General features: G+C 37.4%; 1 protein-coding gene across 4 annotated transcripts in view; it reads left to right on the top strand.

The window, feature by feature from the left end:
- WDR11 (WD repeat domain 11) overlaps positions 1–16,503 on the top strand; it is a 51,662-nt gene that overhangs the window by 5,914 nt on the left and 29,245 nt on the right. For 3 of the 4 annotated variants that reach the window (XM_065672393.1, XM_065672392.1, XM_065672390.1), the window contains exons 3-11: positions 50–203; positions 3,474–3,647; positions 4,757–4,943; positions 7,360–7,525; positions 8,152–8,266; positions 9,131–9,326; positions 11,194–11,297; positions 13,174–13,353; positions 15,755–15,839. In XM_065672393.1, coding sequence (XP_065528465.1) covers positions 50–203; positions 3,474–3,647; positions 4,757–4,943; positions 7,360–7,525; positions 8,152–8,266; positions 9,131–9,326; positions 11,194–11,297; positions 13,174–13,353; positions 15,755–15,839 — 1,361 coding nt within the window. The remainder of the gene's footprint in view (positions 1–49; positions 204–3,473; positions 3,648–4,756; positions 4,944–7,359; positions 7,526–8,151; positions 8,267–9,130; positions 9,327–11,193; positions 11,298–13,173; positions 13,354–15,754; positions 15,840–16,503) is intronic. The other variant, XM_065672391.1, reaches the window with a different exon arrangement.

Genomic DNA, 16,503 nt, shown 5'->3' on the forward strand with positions numbered 1-16,503 from the left:
TCTTGTTACACGATTGCCTCCTTTGACCAATTTTTATCTGTATCTTCAGGTTAAATGGGCTAAAGAAAATTACCATCACAATATCGGCTCTCCATATTCTTTACGTTTAGCTTCTGCTGATGTTACTGGAAAAATAATTGTATGGGATGTGGCAACAGGAACAGCTCGTTGTGAAATACAAGAACATGCAAAACCGATTCAAGGTAATGATAGTGCATGATGATTGTGTAGACGTTACTTTATGGAGCATCTGGTATGAATCCATCACCTAGGTTTTGTAAACTATGCTCGCTTCTGCCACTGAATTTTACTTTTGAGATTACTGGCTTTCTGTGTGTTTGCTTACTGATGTGTAAATGTAAGATTTACAGTCTCCCAGAAGGATGCTGTGAGATTGAATTCGCTATAGTAATACTTTCCAATATCTGACAACAAGTTAGAATCTATTTTTATCTATGTTATTGATTGAAATAATCATATTTACAGTGTTAGGTACATCTTTCTGATTTTGAATTAGGGATGTAGTGCAGTTTGCATCGCACCTGATTGTTAATGCCATCTGTAGTGCTGCAGTATTTTAAGAGTATTACATTGCTGCAAGTGAAGAGCTTTGATTATGCGCATATACTTTGATGATTTTTTAGATAGGTCATTATATAGCTACTTCTGATCAAATATACTAGTATGATAACATACATTTTCAGTATTACTAGGGAAAGAAGGGGTTTTTGAGTGTCTTTGTAGTTGTCAGATTCATAGCATCAGGGAGACTTTTCTATGCATTGCAATATTAAGATGTGAAAAGTGAAATGGAGAAAGAATGAGATACTGTGGAACATTTAGATCAGGAGACAGTTGTAAATAAGGTAGGTTTTGCGTAGTGTTGGAGTTGGTAGTATGCAGTCTCCAAACTGAGTATGACAAATTTGAATTAGGTTTCAAGTGTAGGCTTAAATGGTAGCCCAGTGCAGTGAAAAATACCCAATAAACTCTACCCGGACTATTCTGGGCAGCTGGATTCTTGAAGATTTTTTATCCTGTGACCAGAAAAAAACAAACTATGATCTCATTCAGGAATTCCACAAGTCTCTGGGGAAAGCAAACCCCAAAACCAATCCCACAAAGAACACCAAGCCAACAAAAAAGCGTGGAGAAAAAAGAGCTATGCATTTATGATGGTGTAAGCTTTAGAAGATTTATGTTTTCTTGTGCTAGAGGCAGGAATGTCTAGAAGCCTGGCACAGAGGTCAGTACTATCTTAATTGGTCTGATGAAGGACACAAAATGTAGCCACTGGCCATGTCTAACACGATTAAGAGAATATATTGGAAAGGAATAATTGTCCTTGTTCCTTGATTTGTTTTGTGCTCGTCTATTAATAAGGTGTCATCCATCAAATGCTCCCTTTCATTAGTTAGCATCTTGTGCTACATCAATGAAAAAGTGGTTAGAACTCAGAAAAGGGAAACATATAGACTTCATTCCTTGGTGCATCAACAGTCAATATGATTTTTACTACTGCTTCAATAGGTAGGTGCAGTTTGTAGTTGATAGTAGTACTCTCCTACTATTGTACAACTCAGGGTTTTGGTTCTAATTACTTGTGGTAGACACTTTTTGGTCTATTGGAATGACTCGGAGCAGAGCTGACCAGGAGCTGGCTGGAGCCCTGGAACCTGATAGCTTTGTGGCTGTGCTGCTCTGGCTAGTTTGCTTCAAGTACCTGGGCTGGGGCTGCCAGTGGACCGCTTCTAGCATCGAGCTGGCTCATTCAAAATGAGCTGGGGGTGACAACTCTGGAAGTACAGCAACAGCTACATGCTGTGCTGCATGTTCTGCATTTCTGTTTATTGCTGCTGCTGCTGCCCATGCTAGCAATATGTCTGCAAAATATTTCTGAAGTGAAATTTAAAACACTTCCCCCCCCCCAAGAAACTACCATAATGAGTTTCTAAGGATAATTTACAGTTTATTTGGACTGTGTTAAAAAATTGTGATGATGCTTGTGTTATACGTGCATTTTACTTTGAATTCTCTTATATGAAAGCTCACTTATGAAACCAGGTTGTTTGGTTTTTTTTATTATTATTCTTTTTTAATAAATCCTGTGAAAATGGATACAATATTGTGAGTCTCATAGTGGGACACTGAATATTTACTCTGTTCACTGCAGTTAATTTTATTAGGTTGATTTCTTTTCGTGTGTGTTATAAGTTGCATTTTATTTGCTCCTGACACCAGTTCACTGGATTTTTAGTGGAGTTTTGACTATGCTGTTTGCAGCTTCTTTTCCTTTCCATCTGTTACTGAGGCTTCTGGCTTTGTATGAGCCCATAGAAAATGGTTCGAATAGAGACTGAGCACCAGAGTGATCTGCTGGTTCTCTGTGTTACTTGCAAGAGCTTAGTAGGATAACAGCTGGAGCCTTGCTGTTTTGAGAAGAGTGGTGCATCAGTGTAAGGCACTCTTCTTTATTTGATACAAACTCTGCACTCGGCTGAGAAGGAGTTAACCTTTTGTTGACTTGCAGTGTAACTGGTGAGGACACACATGGCTGGATTTATTTATTTTCCTCTGAAACCCACGGAAGAGCACTTAGCAGTGCTCTGAAAATGCTGAATTGATAGAAAAACAGCTGAGGAAGGAAGTTATGGGTTTTTTTGTGACATCTTGATATAAATGACCATGCTGTGGAGAAGTTGTGCCTTGGTGAGGTCATGCTGTGAGTGGTAGGAGCTGGACTGTCTGCCCAGTCCAATCTATTGTCTAAAACACTGCCCCATGGAGCATGTAGGTAGCTCTAATACAGCTCCTTTCAAGTAAGTTAGGCATCTCTTTGTTCTTATTGATAGAAAACATAGTGTTTTATATCCGTTTACTTTGAATGTTTAAATGATGCCCAGCCATGATGACTGGCAGCCATATCTTTTCAAACTAACCCAGCATTTAAGAGCTGTACTCATTCTTGATTATGTGTTAGTTGCATTTCGCTCGTGAACTTCAGACTCTCTGTTTTAAAAGTATCTGAAGTGGAGAAGGCGTTTGTTTCCAGGTCCAGTACTGATACAATCCCAAGTATTAATTGGGATGGTGTTACAGTTCATGGTGTCATCCTAAGTATTAGTTGAGATGGTGTGTGGTTCTTTTAATTTTGACTCTTCAGTGGTTCCATTGTATGTATGTACAGTATGGTATGTTGTTTCATATACAAATTCACTGTCCAAAAAATATGACTTCTTTAAATAGGTTGTGGATTGTGTACATGTGTAACCCTGTTTATTGCTGCTTGTTAAAAACATATATTCAGGCCATAAAAGGAACTTATTTTTTACAACTGTGAAATAGAAGCATCTTGTTACTAATAAATCACTGTTAATTTCTTGAACAACAAGGTGTTGTAGAAGAAGGGTAGTTTTAAAATAGAACTTTTATTGGAAATTACTTTCACTGTTGTTCCTTCTGTCTTTTGGCAGACATGCAGTGGTTGTGGAATCAGGATGCATCCAGAGATTTACTGCTTGCTGTTCATCCACCGAACTATATTGTACTGTGGAATGCAGACACAGGCACCAAACTGTGGAAGAAAAGTTATGCTGAAAATATCCTGTCTTTTTCATTTGACCCCTTTGATCCATCACATTTGGCTTGTAAGTTTATAAAATAGCGTGACCTGAATATGTGTGACCAGGAAAAATGTTAAGCTAAAATGTTAAGATTATGATTAAAAATAATAGATTGGAGAGGATAAAGTCATAAATGCTAGAAGTCTCAAAACAAAGACATGAGGTTTTGGCCAGTGTGGAATCTTCTAAAATGAGATGCCATTTTGTGAGGGGAGGAGACAAGTAGGCATCAGTGGAGAAGTTAGAAACTGAAAAGAAATATTTGAGACTATAGAAAAGAAGATGTAAAGGGTGTAGACAGGGAGCTGGAGGAAGCCAGATACAGATAGCCCCATTATACTGGCATAAAAAACTATAAAAGAGTGGATGCTGAGTGAGCTGAGTAGACCAAAAATAAATGTTACTTTCAACAGAAAGGACTTTCTTTTTTTTTAAGGAATACAGTGTGAGCATCAGTTTCAGAAGCAGTTCAGATGCCAAGGGAGATGTAGTGCAGATTTATTCACATTTTAGCAGAAAGAAACTAAGAGAAATAAAAAGAGTCACTGTTTTAATCTTTAATTTAGCTTCCACACTCGTGATCTCTAATGAAACAGTGCAGTTTCCAGGCTTTGTAGTTGTATTGGTTTTTATCTGCCATACCACTCAACCTTCCATAAACATGTAGCTACATCTTTACAGATTAGCTGAATCTTTATGCTGTAGCATATATAATGTGAGTTAATGATTCTTTGAACCACGCTCTGCTTGAGAACACAAAATGATGACAGAGCTAACGTGGGCAGATGACAGAGCTAACTTCTGTTTGCATTGTGAAGCTTAAAGAAAAATAGTTGATGAGTGAATAATTGCTCTGAACAACCAAGAGGTTTGTGCTAGTAAGACCCACGGTATTTTTTTTACTATAGACTTAATATTGAAAAGTTGAGATTTATGGATATTATTTCTAATGGACCATTTGCTGCTCTTTTTAGTAGAAAGTGCCGGTTGTCTAGAATTCTGAGTTTTCTACCTAATACAGTATTATTAAAGCTATTAGCATTTCTCCCCCCCAAAATTTCATTAAAATGGAAACCCAAAAATCAAATTGGAGATTGCATTTTGCTATATTGACACTTGTTTTCTTGATACAGTGCTCACCAGCGAAGGAATAGTCTTCATCTCCGACTTCTCGCCTTCCAAAGCTCCTGCCAGCTCAGGGAAGAAAGTTTACATCTCTAGTCCCCATTCCAGTCCTTCTCACAACAAGCTGGCTGCTGCTACAGGGGCCAAAAAGGCCCTTGATAAAGTAAAAATCTTAATCAGTAATGAAAAACCAAGGTAGGTTGCAAGTATTTCTCCTTACGCTTGTATATTTTATAGATATTACTAAGTTAAAGCCTGTAAGGTAAGTAGTTTAAAAAAGAGACTTTTTTTGGGCTAGGCTGTTAGATGGATATCCTAGATGAGGAATTATTTAAGAATACAACATTGACAGTCATTCATCCAGTTCTGTCGTAAAACCAGCCATATCATCCCAGCATGTTTTATATAAGTTAATAACAATGTTCTGTCTTTGCTAACACATTTTCATGCATTATAGATTCAGAAAGATCTTTCTTAGAGGGAAAAAAGGATGAAAATGGGCTCATATAATTTATTTTGATTGTGGAATGCGAAGGGGTGTAGTGACAGGGTAAAAATTATGTAAGTACTGATACCTGGGAAAAGTTGTCATACTGGTGTTGTACATGATACTGCAGTAGGAGGCAATAGATTGGATATAAGGAGGAAGTTCTTTACTCTGAGGGTGTTGAGGCACTGGAATGGGTTGCCCAGGGAAGCTGTGAATGCTCCATCACTGGAGGTGTTCAAGGCCAGGTTGGACAGAGCCTTGGGTGACATGGTTTAATGGGAGGTGTCCCTGCCCATGGCAGGGGGGTTAGAACTAGATGATCTTAAGGCCCTTTCCAACCCTAACTATTCTATGGTTCTATAAAAGTGTATGAATAAAAATGGAATTTATACATACCTAATTGTGTATTTTCCTTTAAAACCATTTTGCAGTGGTTTGTGTTGGTTTATTTTCTTGTTAGAACTTCTCTAGGCCACTCTTGTGTGATGTAACTTTTTTTCCTTTTGTATTTTATATTTGAATAATATAAGTATTTCTCTAACCTTAAGCAAATGTGAAGAACAAACTAACCAGACTCTATTATCAGTTAGCGCCTGGCAACAAAATTTGCACTCTGTTTTAATAAGCTATTTAAATTGCAAACTTGGGAGAAGATGGTGATACCTCCTCTAGTAATTATTTAAGAAATTGTGATTTTTATATAGAGTTAATCGGCATGATCTTGTCATACTGTGTTCCATAATGCCTGATTTGTGCTGCATCAGGCAGAACACCTGATTTGCAGATACTGAGACAGTATATATGCTGCTGCAGCCCTATGTACACTCTGTAATAACAGTAAATCAACAGAGATGCTGTTTTTGCATTCTCCTCATTGTGAGTTTAAGTTATGTACAAATATTGCCAAAGGTATGATAGTCTTTATTTCCCTCTTCTATCCAGAACACCTGAAAAGACTAGAATGGGGAAAAGGGAAGAAAAATTGTAGCAGCATATTTATATGAGTTTAGAGAAACTTTGAGGAAAGAGAAACAGGAGATTGTCAGGAAAGTGATCGGAGACAAAAGGGGATTCAGACGCCTGAAGCAAGGACTGAGATGCAAGAAGTGTGTAAGGCAGGCTTAGTCTGTGTTGGAAGAGGAGATTAAAACCAAACACAACCTCTCAAAAGGGATGATATTAAATGAGTTCAGAGGCTTTCAAAACTGTACATGGTATGCGGATGATTTTCTTCAGTGTGGCTTAAGTACAGCTCACTGGTTGCATGTACCTAATGAACCTTGCAGCCAGTCTTCTGTTAACATTCAACAAAATGATGAACTTTTCTGCTCTTTTGCTGCTTCCTCTGAGTTTTGAAGACTGTTATTTTTAATAGGATATTCAGTTTATTTCAAAATATAATTATACTTTTAAATACTGTACACACACAGTAAATACTGTTCCAGTATTTAAAGGGTGGCTACAAAGATAGAGACTCTTTTTGCAGTGAGTCACATGGAGAAGAGGCATAATGGGCACAAGTTAATCCTGGGAGATTCCGTCTGGACACAAGAGGAGAATTTTTCATGATGAGAACAACCAGCCATTGGAATAATCTCCCCAGGAAAGTGGTGGACTCCCCAGTGTTGCGTACTGTTAAGATTTGTCTGGGACATTTAGTCCAGGTCATGCTTTGCCTAGAAAGTTGAGCCAGATGATCCCTGTGGTCCCTTCCAACCTGCAGTTCTGCATAATAACATAAAAGTTGAAGTATGCAGTATGTTTAAGGATAGTTTCCCATGAATATCAGTAAATGTCATGGCAGCTTGCACTGTTCATAATTGAATTGCTCTCTGTTTGACATGTGCAGGAGTTTGAGATTGTTCCATTTGAATCACATAGTATTTTAAAAATTATAATCTTATTTAGACAAAAGTCTCTTGACAGTGTCTTTTCTTTTGAAGGTCAGTGATGCTTCGCACTGCTGTAGCAATTACACACAAATATGCACTTGCCTACTGATTGAAATAGGGAATACTCCAAAAAATGTAGCTGCAAGAAAATGTATACTGTTAATTTTATTTTGAACTTGAAGTATTTATTGACACAACTTGATTAAAGTTTATATCTGATGTTTTACAGTGCTGAATCTGTAACACTTAATGACTGTCTTCAGTTGTCATATCTGCCCTCCAAAAGAAACTACATGCTGTTATTGTATCCCAGAGAAATTCTGATTCTTGACTTGGAGGTGAATCAGACAGTGGGTGTGATTGCAATTGAAAGAACAGGAGTGCCTTTCTTACAGGTAATGAAAATTTGGTTGGTTTCTGCCACTCTAAAAGTTTATTAAGATCATATGTAAGTTTGTGATTTATTTAGAAGTTAGCTGATAGGGGAAAAAATGTTCTCTCAACTGTTTAGTTTCCTGATGTCTGCAGCAAACCTACTTCATTTTGTGGTGTTAAAAGTTACCAGTGTGGAAATAGTGCTGTGGAAAAAGGACTTTTCATTCTCTGGTGATTAAGCTTCTTACACACACAAATGCTAGTTCTCTGATCATCTGCCTCTGCTTAATTAGACAGTTATGTCTAGTCTGAGGTCTTATTGCAGCATTTTTATTCTTTTGGAATCATGAATTCTGATACTAAAAAGTGATAGCTAAAAAGAATATGCATGAGTACCTCATTGTTTTAAGAAAACAAAACTCCAAACCAGCAAGCAATTCAAACAAAAACTTTCAATAAATTTCTCAAATTAGTTGACTTTCTTAGTCACAAGTACAATAGCTAAAGAAATTCTTGAAGTGTTGCTTTAATGGTAACAATTTTAGTGACTTCCTAATACATCAAGAATTGTATGTTCATTTGCAAGTGTACTTTGCAAAGGGTAAAACATTGATACCATGATATAATGTACTATCTCTTTACCTAGGTAATTCCTTGTTTTCAGCGTGATGGGTTATTTTGCCTACATGAAAATGGTTGTATAACTTTAAGAGTTCGCAGATCTAACTGCAGTATAACTGGAACTCCAAATGAAGAGCCAGGTAACTTTTGTGTCAAAAATGTCCAGAAATGAACTTTGAGGCATTCTATTTAATACTTTAACACCAGTGTTTGCTGTCATGCCTCATACAGATTAGTGAATTACAGCCCTTCTATTCTTGACTTTTCTGACATGTAGTGCACAATATGCAATACTAATATCCTGAAAATAAATACTTTATTTATGAAGTGGCATAAGAGTCACATATGCAAGAATGTTTAAAAGATGGTTAGTATATTCATTTTCTCTTTAAGAAAAAGCATTTTTCAGGCAAACACAAGGCTTTAGAAGTAATTTTCTCAATTGGAAGAATTGATTATAGAAGTGAGACATAAGCTTATATTTAGATTAAATTATTAAACCTTTGTCTCTTTTATGAAATCTTACTAAGAGTGACCTTTTAAATATAATGGAGGAGACTGGAGAAAAGAAAATATATTTCTGTAAATGTAAATATAACTTTATTATAGTTTGGTCTGTTTTGGTTTTGGCTGTTTGGCAATTTCTAGTGAGCTACATTACTTACTTCCAGGTTTACCAGTAAATCAAATGATTTACTTTCCTTTGGATTGTGGAGAGCAGATGTGCTTTTTACCCAGATATCAAACAGTAATTTTTGCAAGATTTGTGTGGAATAAGGTATTTTAATTACAAACTTACATTTTGGAGAACTTCTCAGAGCTGGGTCGCGTACAGCAAGATGAGCAGTATGTAGTTTTTGATCTGTTTTCCTGACTGTTGCACAGGGAGCATGTGGATTTCAACCAAATTGCTCAGTCATGCTGCACATTTACCTCTGTTGATTGATCATATCCTGTGTTTTCCACTCTAATTGTTTGTCCTCTGTGGGACATTGATGTTACAGATCCAGACCCAGTTCAGGAGCTGATTTATGATTTAAGAAGTCAATGTGATGCAATCAGGGTAACAAAAACGGTTCGACCCTTCAGTATGGTGTGCTGCCCAGTGAATGAGAATTCTGCAGCTCTCATAGTCAGTGATGGCAGGGTAATGATCTGGGAATTAAAATCCAGTATTGCTGGCAGAAATGTGCGTAACAGGTAATCGGATTTATTTTTCTTATCAAATCTTCCATCTGTTACATTTGCAAGTGTCGTGCAGTAGTATTTAGATTCTAAAAGCAAGTGATTTCCTTGTGTAGCAACATGCACATAAATGAAAGGAAAAGGAAGAAAATGCATTATCCACATAGGTTAGATCCCTTGCTCTGGGACAGTGAAGGAACTGTATTTACTTTTCTTTCTTTAGAAATTTATTCCATACTAAGTGGTTGGAGTAAGGGAAATGAAAGATAGAATGAATATCCACATTATTTTGGGGAAACATTTGGCTTTCTTCAGGCTATATAATTTTCCTCAGGAATGGATCCCTCACTTTCCAGTCACATGAAAGGACTTCAAAATGAGTGTGGGAAGGACTACATTTTTAGTAAGGGAAAGGTGTTCTGCTAGATTTGTGTGAATTTGACACAGAGCAACATGAGGCTGCGCAACAGGTGGCTGGAATATGATGGTACAAACAATGTTTTTATATACAAAGCCTTTAGAATTTTAGATTTTGAGCAGTCTCAAAAACTGCTATATGAAGTGCTATGGTTCTTTTGAGCTTTCAGTGTATTAAGGTCATTTTGCTGCAATAAACCTTTAAAGTACTGTAGAATAAAGCAACTTATTACCATAAAAGAAATACAGAATTCTTAGCGTACTTTTAAATGTCAGTAGTACCAGATTTTCAACATGGATTCTTTTGTTGCTCATAAGTGTTTAAATGTTTTTATTCTTCATGTTCTCAAAAATGCTGTCAGATGAATTCTATGTGATGCATATCCAAGAGAGCTCTTCAGGATCCATATGTTGCTGAGTTTTACATACTGTATTCATAGACTCATTTCTAAAACATTGATCTTTGTCATAATTATATAACCAGGAAAAATCTGCTAATAATAATAATAATAGAAGAACCACTGAGCCTAGAGAATTCTGGATATGGTTGCATTGTACTGAAAAGTAAAGCATGTTTCTGGTTGACACAGAGTCTTTAATGGATTTTGAAGATGTCTTCCTCCATTAGCTCTTTATCCTGCTGGATTTGATGGTCTTAATTAAAATTTGAACTCAGAGTCTGTTTAAGTGAGGTTTTTAAAGGCTTTGTATGTGCCTTAAACTGCGTTTTTATGCACAGCCATGTGCAGTCAGTAGTCTTTGGTCTTTGCATATGGCATACACCTGCCATCAGCGCAGCCAAATATGATTACGAAGGCTGCAAAGGGTGCTTTGAGCTCCTTCTAGATGGAGTTTGCACTGGGACCTAGTGACAGTCATTGGGAAAAAAATAACACAAAAACCTGATGCATAGATACAAGACTAAACATAGTTACTGAAGTTTCTGTTGTAGCTTTGTATATGCAGAAGCAATTGTGTTTCATATGTTTAGGTGAAAGGCTTTGCTTCATTTATGGGTTTTGTCATCTGGAACTTATCTAAGAAGTTTATCTAGGTTAAAAAAACATTCCCCAAGTTTGAGAATTTGTTCTTAAATGTCGAAATATTTTATGGTCGGTGCTTAGCTGTATTCACTGACATAGCTCTACATATTAATACACAATGTATTTTAAAGCCTCCATTCAATGCTTGCTTCAGAAGTGATGCATCTGTCTGTTTTTCTGTTCCTTAAAAATATCTCTGTAAGGAAGATGAAAGTTGTTTTGAATTTTATACATTTTTCTGTGCATTATGTCCTGGTAGAGTTGTTCATGGAAGTTGGTGGTGGGAATAATCTCAGAATATTCTGCAAGTAGAGAAGTGGTAGAAATACTGAAAGAATAGCCTGGGGTTAAAACAAAATTGAAGAACTAAGTCAACAGGCGATCCAGTTTGTATTAGGAACATGTTTTCATTTCTTTTACAGCAGTTCAAGTGCATCACCTTTGTATTCCCCAGTCTCATTCTGTGGGATTCCTGTAGGAGCATTCCAAAATAAACTTCCAGACCTCTCATTAGACAGCATGATTGGTAAGAATTTCTTTCACTAATATTACTGTTACTCATTTCTAGGATTTTTAATTCATTGTGCATTTTAGCATACTGTCCTGGGTTCAGCAGTAGCAGTCATTTTTTCGCTTTCTTAGTAGCTAGTGCAATGCTGTGGTTTTGACTTTCAGCCTGAGAACAGCGCTGATAACACCGATTTTTTTTTTTTAGTTGTTGCTCAGTAATGTTTACTCTGACTTTCTGAGCCTCGTGCTCTGCAGGGAGGAGGGGAAGCCAGGAGGAAGCAGAGACAGAACACCTGACCCAAACTAGGCAAAGAGGTATTCCATACCACAGCACGTCATGCCCAGGGTGTAGCAGTGGGGGCAGTTACCCGGAAGGGCGAGTTGACTGCCGGGGTCGGGCTGGGTATTATCGGTCAGCGAGTGGCGTATTATATTCTCTTCCCTTGTTATTTCCCTTGCCATTATTATTATTAGTGGTAGCAGCAGTGATTTGTGTTATACCTTAGTTACTGGGCTGTGTTTATCTCAACCCATAGGGGTTACATTCTTCTGATTCTCCTCCCCATCCCTCCAGGAGACGGGGTAGGAAGGGGCGGGGAGAGTGAGTGAGTGGCTGCGTGGTTCTGGGTTGCTGGTTGGGCTCAGACCACGACACTTCCTTAGAACTATATGTGTTAGACTTATTTTGTGTGCAATCTAAATAGTGATTCTGAAAGAAAGTAATTCCTGATCTCTAAAAAAATGATCAAATGAAGATTTTGGAGCATTTTATATTAAAGACCAATGTTTGAAATACATGTTCTCTGGGGGGGAAAAAAATGTAATTTAAAATGGAATTTGGCCAAAACTCCTTCATTTTTTGGAAGTAATCTTAAATGGATGAAGGCAATTTATTTGATGTATCCCATCTTTTTGGAATTTAGATAGCAGCCAGCACTTTAATATTGAGAAATGCTCCCTAAAGATGGTTGTGTTGTAAACCTGATTTTTAGTGGAAGAGTAAAATTGTGCTTGCAGTTGCAAAGGTGCAGATTTGGAAATGCTGTTGGTAAGAGTTGTCCATATTATCTGGTGCAGGCAGCATACCACCGGGGGAGGTTCTTTTGCACTTTACCTCATAAGAAAAAAATGTCATCTTTAAACTTATGTGCATTTCCTGCATTCATTGACATAGCAGCTATTGTTATTTTGGTATTATATCACTCAGACTGGTACAACTGACTGCAGAAAATATACAGCAGTGGGATTACATCATTTTCATGTCCGTATTCGAATCATAGAATAGTTAGGGTTGGAAAGGAACTTAAGATCATCTAGTTCCAACCCCCCTGCCATGGGAAGGGACACCTCCCATTAAACCATGTCACCGGAGGCTCTGTCCAACCTGGCCTTGAACATTGCCAGGGATGGAGCATTCATAGCTTCCCTGGGCAACCCATCCCAGTGCCTCACCACTCTTACAGTAAAGAACTTCTTCCTTATATCCAATCCAAACTTCCCCTGTTTAATTAATTAATAATTTAATTAATTAATATTATTGTATCTGAGAAAACTCCCTATATTTCTAGTCATAGGTTGCACTCAGTTTTTACTGTTTGGAGTTGTATCTCCCTACATCTTTGAATTGGTCTAATAGTTTTCAAGTATTTGCAACTAGCTTCCTTCTTAGTGTTAGGAAATAAAGTATTGGAGAAATCAGCAGTGCAAGCTTCCAAAAAGTTCGGTCATACAGAGTTCACCAGGTAGGAATGCATGTTTAAATAAACACTGTTACACTGCTGGTTTATACGTTAGGTTATTTGTAAGATTTATTTTATAAACTCCTGTGTCTGATAACTTTCCATACCATCTCCAATGAAAATTTAATACTAAGAGGAGCTTTAATTTTTAAGCAGGGCAAAGCACAATTGCTGGAGAAGAACAGTTAAAGAGTCCTTTTCTGCAAGAAGTGCACCTTAAATTTCTGCTGACTGGACTTCTGTCAGGACTTCCTCTGCCTCCCTTTGCTATCCGCATGTGCCCACCTCTTACGACAAAAAACATCAAACAGTATGAGCCAATCCTTGCTGTTGGTAAGCACCTTGAGTAGGTTATTTGTTGCTCTGAAAAAAAATATTCCATATTAAATACAAATATAGTTACTAATACATAAAAAAATAATATCTAAGTTTTGATCTTGTGTGACTAATGATAGATAGTGACCCTTGTATTAGTTTGCATCCATGATAATTTTCAGATTCTTTTTTTCCTGCCTTGGGTTTAAGTAATGCTACCTGAAAAACTGCAATATATTTGCACGTTTGTGTTTATCCTTTCATTTATTATGATCTTGGTCTGTTGAGACACTTGGCTTTTTACACCCTGCTCTCACCTTAATCTAAACATCAATAAATACACACTTCTACAGCACTGTATTCCTAGAATAAATTAACTTAACAGAGACTATTTTTGTTCTGATACATGTACCTAAAAGTACACTTAAAGCACTTAATTTTTCTTGAATTAATCTATTCTGCATTACTGCAAATTTGGTTAAACTTATCTAGATATTAGAATACTTGCTTGTAAGCACCTCATTTAAATAGGGAGAACTCTGAGATATAAGATATTTTTGGGGATGTCTAAGTAAAGACTCTGCCTGTTGCAAGTCAGACTTGGGAGATTCTCATTATTCTTAAGGTTCCATGTACTATAGAGTCTTCATAGATTTTTTTGATGGGATGAAGGGGGTATTGCATAGTTGAATGTTACGCAGGAGCTTACAAAGAGGATCTCCCTCCAGTAATGAAAACATTATAATAATTCATATATTTGTGTGCAGTTCTCGTAATAATTCCATTATTATAGAATCATAGAATCATAGAATCATAGAATAGTTAGGGTTGGAAAGGACCTCAAGATCATCAAGTTCCAACCCCCCTGCCGTGGGCAGGGACACCTCACACTAAACCATCCCACACAAGGCTTCATCCAACCTGGCCTTGAACACCGCCAGGGATGGAGCACTCACAGCCTCCCTGGGCAACCCATTCCAGTGCCTCACCACCCTAACAGGAAAGAATTTCCTCCTTATATCCAATTTAAACTTCCCCTGTTTAAGTTTGAACCCGTTACCCCTTGTGCTGTCACTACAGTCCCTGACAAAGAGTCCCTCCCCAGCATCCCTATAGGCCCCTTCCGGTACTGGAAGGCTGCTATTAGGTCCCCACGCAGCCTTCTCTTCTCCAGGCTGAACAGCCCCACCTTCCTCAGCCTGTCTTCATACGGGAGGTGCTCCAGTCCCCTGATCATCCTCGTGGCCCTCCTCTGGACTTGTTCCAGCAGTTCCATGTCCTTTTTATGTTGAGGACACCAGAACTGCACACAATGCTCCAGGTGAGGTTTCACAAGAGCAGAGTAGAGGGGCAGGATCACCTCCTTCGCCCTGCTGGTCACGCTCCTTTTGATGCAGCCCAGGATACGGTTGGCTTTCTGGGTTGCGAGCACACGCTGAAGCCGGCTCATGTTCATTTTCTCATCGACCAGCACCCCCAAGTCCTTCTCTGCAGGGCTGCTCTGAATCTCTTCTTTGCCCAATCTGTAACTGTGCCTGAGATTGCTCCGACCCAGGTGTAGGACCTTGCAGTTGTCATGGTAAACAGAGCTTGGAACTACCATCAGTAGTTGTGCTTTAAAATGTAAGCAAGCTATCATTACATGATGTTACTGAAATGTAACTTTTGATTTTACATAAGCTATAGCCATTAAAAAAGATGAAATATAAAGATCAGGAAACTAATAGGTAGGTATAAAATGCATTTACAGCAAAGTCTGCAGCATTCTAGACATGAAGTACCTTAATGACTGTTTAGGTATCCATTATTGTATTAATAAGGTTGATCTGAGTATAAAGAAAAAAGAGAACAAGGCTTCTCAGTGTCTAACAGATAATTGTAACTTCAGTGTTTCAGAAGGTTTTTGATCTAATTAAAGCCAATAGCTACTAAGTTATTGATTTGTAATTTGAAAGAGGTCATTATTTCAGGGATGAGAAAGCAGAATTGCTTTAATGGTTTGGTAACATCTACCCATGATTCTCCCCTGGGGTTGCAGTGAGATAACAGTTAATACTCTTCCTTGAGTCATTTACTCACCTTGAGTAATCAAAACAAAAAGAAACATTCTTTTCTCCTGCAACTGGGTATGTTGTGAAAATGCAAGAAGAATGAAAAGATTTTGTAGAGGCTCTGCAAATAAATTCAGGAAAATGTCTTGACCCAAATGGTTCCAAATATCACTGGTACCAGAGAACCTTGCAGGGTTTAATATTTGGGATTTAAACACTAGAAATCAAATACCTTTTCTAAAAATGTAAAATATAATAGTTACAGATAATAAAACGGAGGAAAAAGAGAGAAATAGCTGTAAGTTCTGCATTTTTACTGAAGTATGGAAGGGAAGAATAAAATGGGGGTGTATATATATTTTTTATAGGTACAAGTAATGGCTCTGTCCTGGTGTTTCATCTTACAAGTGGACTCTTACACAAAGAGTTAAGCATCCACTCCTGTGAAGTCAAGTAAGACCTTAAGTTTAATTCCTACTGTAATCCTCCTGGGAGACAAATAGTAAAACATTTAACTAATGCTGTGGGTGGGTATCTTACTTCATTGTTAATGATGATCAAGAAAATTGCCTATTGAATAGTCTCCCCTAACAGTATTTTTGCTATGTATAAGGAGTTAATCAGAGTGAATGTTCCCTTGAACGAAATATTTGAATTGTATGTGTGCCTGCCGATCTAGAATGCATACCAACTAATTCCAGTTTCTTTAGTGCATTGTAGTACAAAGAAGCCTTTTTAGGACAAGAAACTGTAATAAAGTGTCTTATTTATATAACTGTTGTGACTCACAGATGGTGTCCTTTGAAATAATTCTGGTTTGTACACCAAGGTTTATTTCCTTTGCCTCTTTGGGACTGAAATTGCTGTTGAGGCAGTTTTAGTCCTAACTGCAGTAAAAAGAATTTTAGCGTTAAAAGATTTTAAAGACCGAATACAGGACTCAGTATTTATCCAGCCTAAGGAGGTACAGAGTAAGTTTTAAAGTTCCTGTACTGTGTACACAATGGCATAATTCTTTGGATAACTAGTGGCAAACATATTCAAGATGGTGCTTGCTAGATACATATTTCTGGACAATTTAAGCATTGAAAATGTGATACTTATTTTTAATAGTAAT

Source organism: Lathamus discolor, chromosome 3 (genome assembly GCF_037157495.1).
Source record: "Lathamus discolor isolate bLatDis1 chromosome 3, bLatDis1.hap1, whole genome shotgun sequence".
NCBI classification, from domain to species: Eukaryota; Metazoa; Chordata; class Aves; order Psittaciformes; family Psittacidae; genus Lathamus; species Lathamus discolor.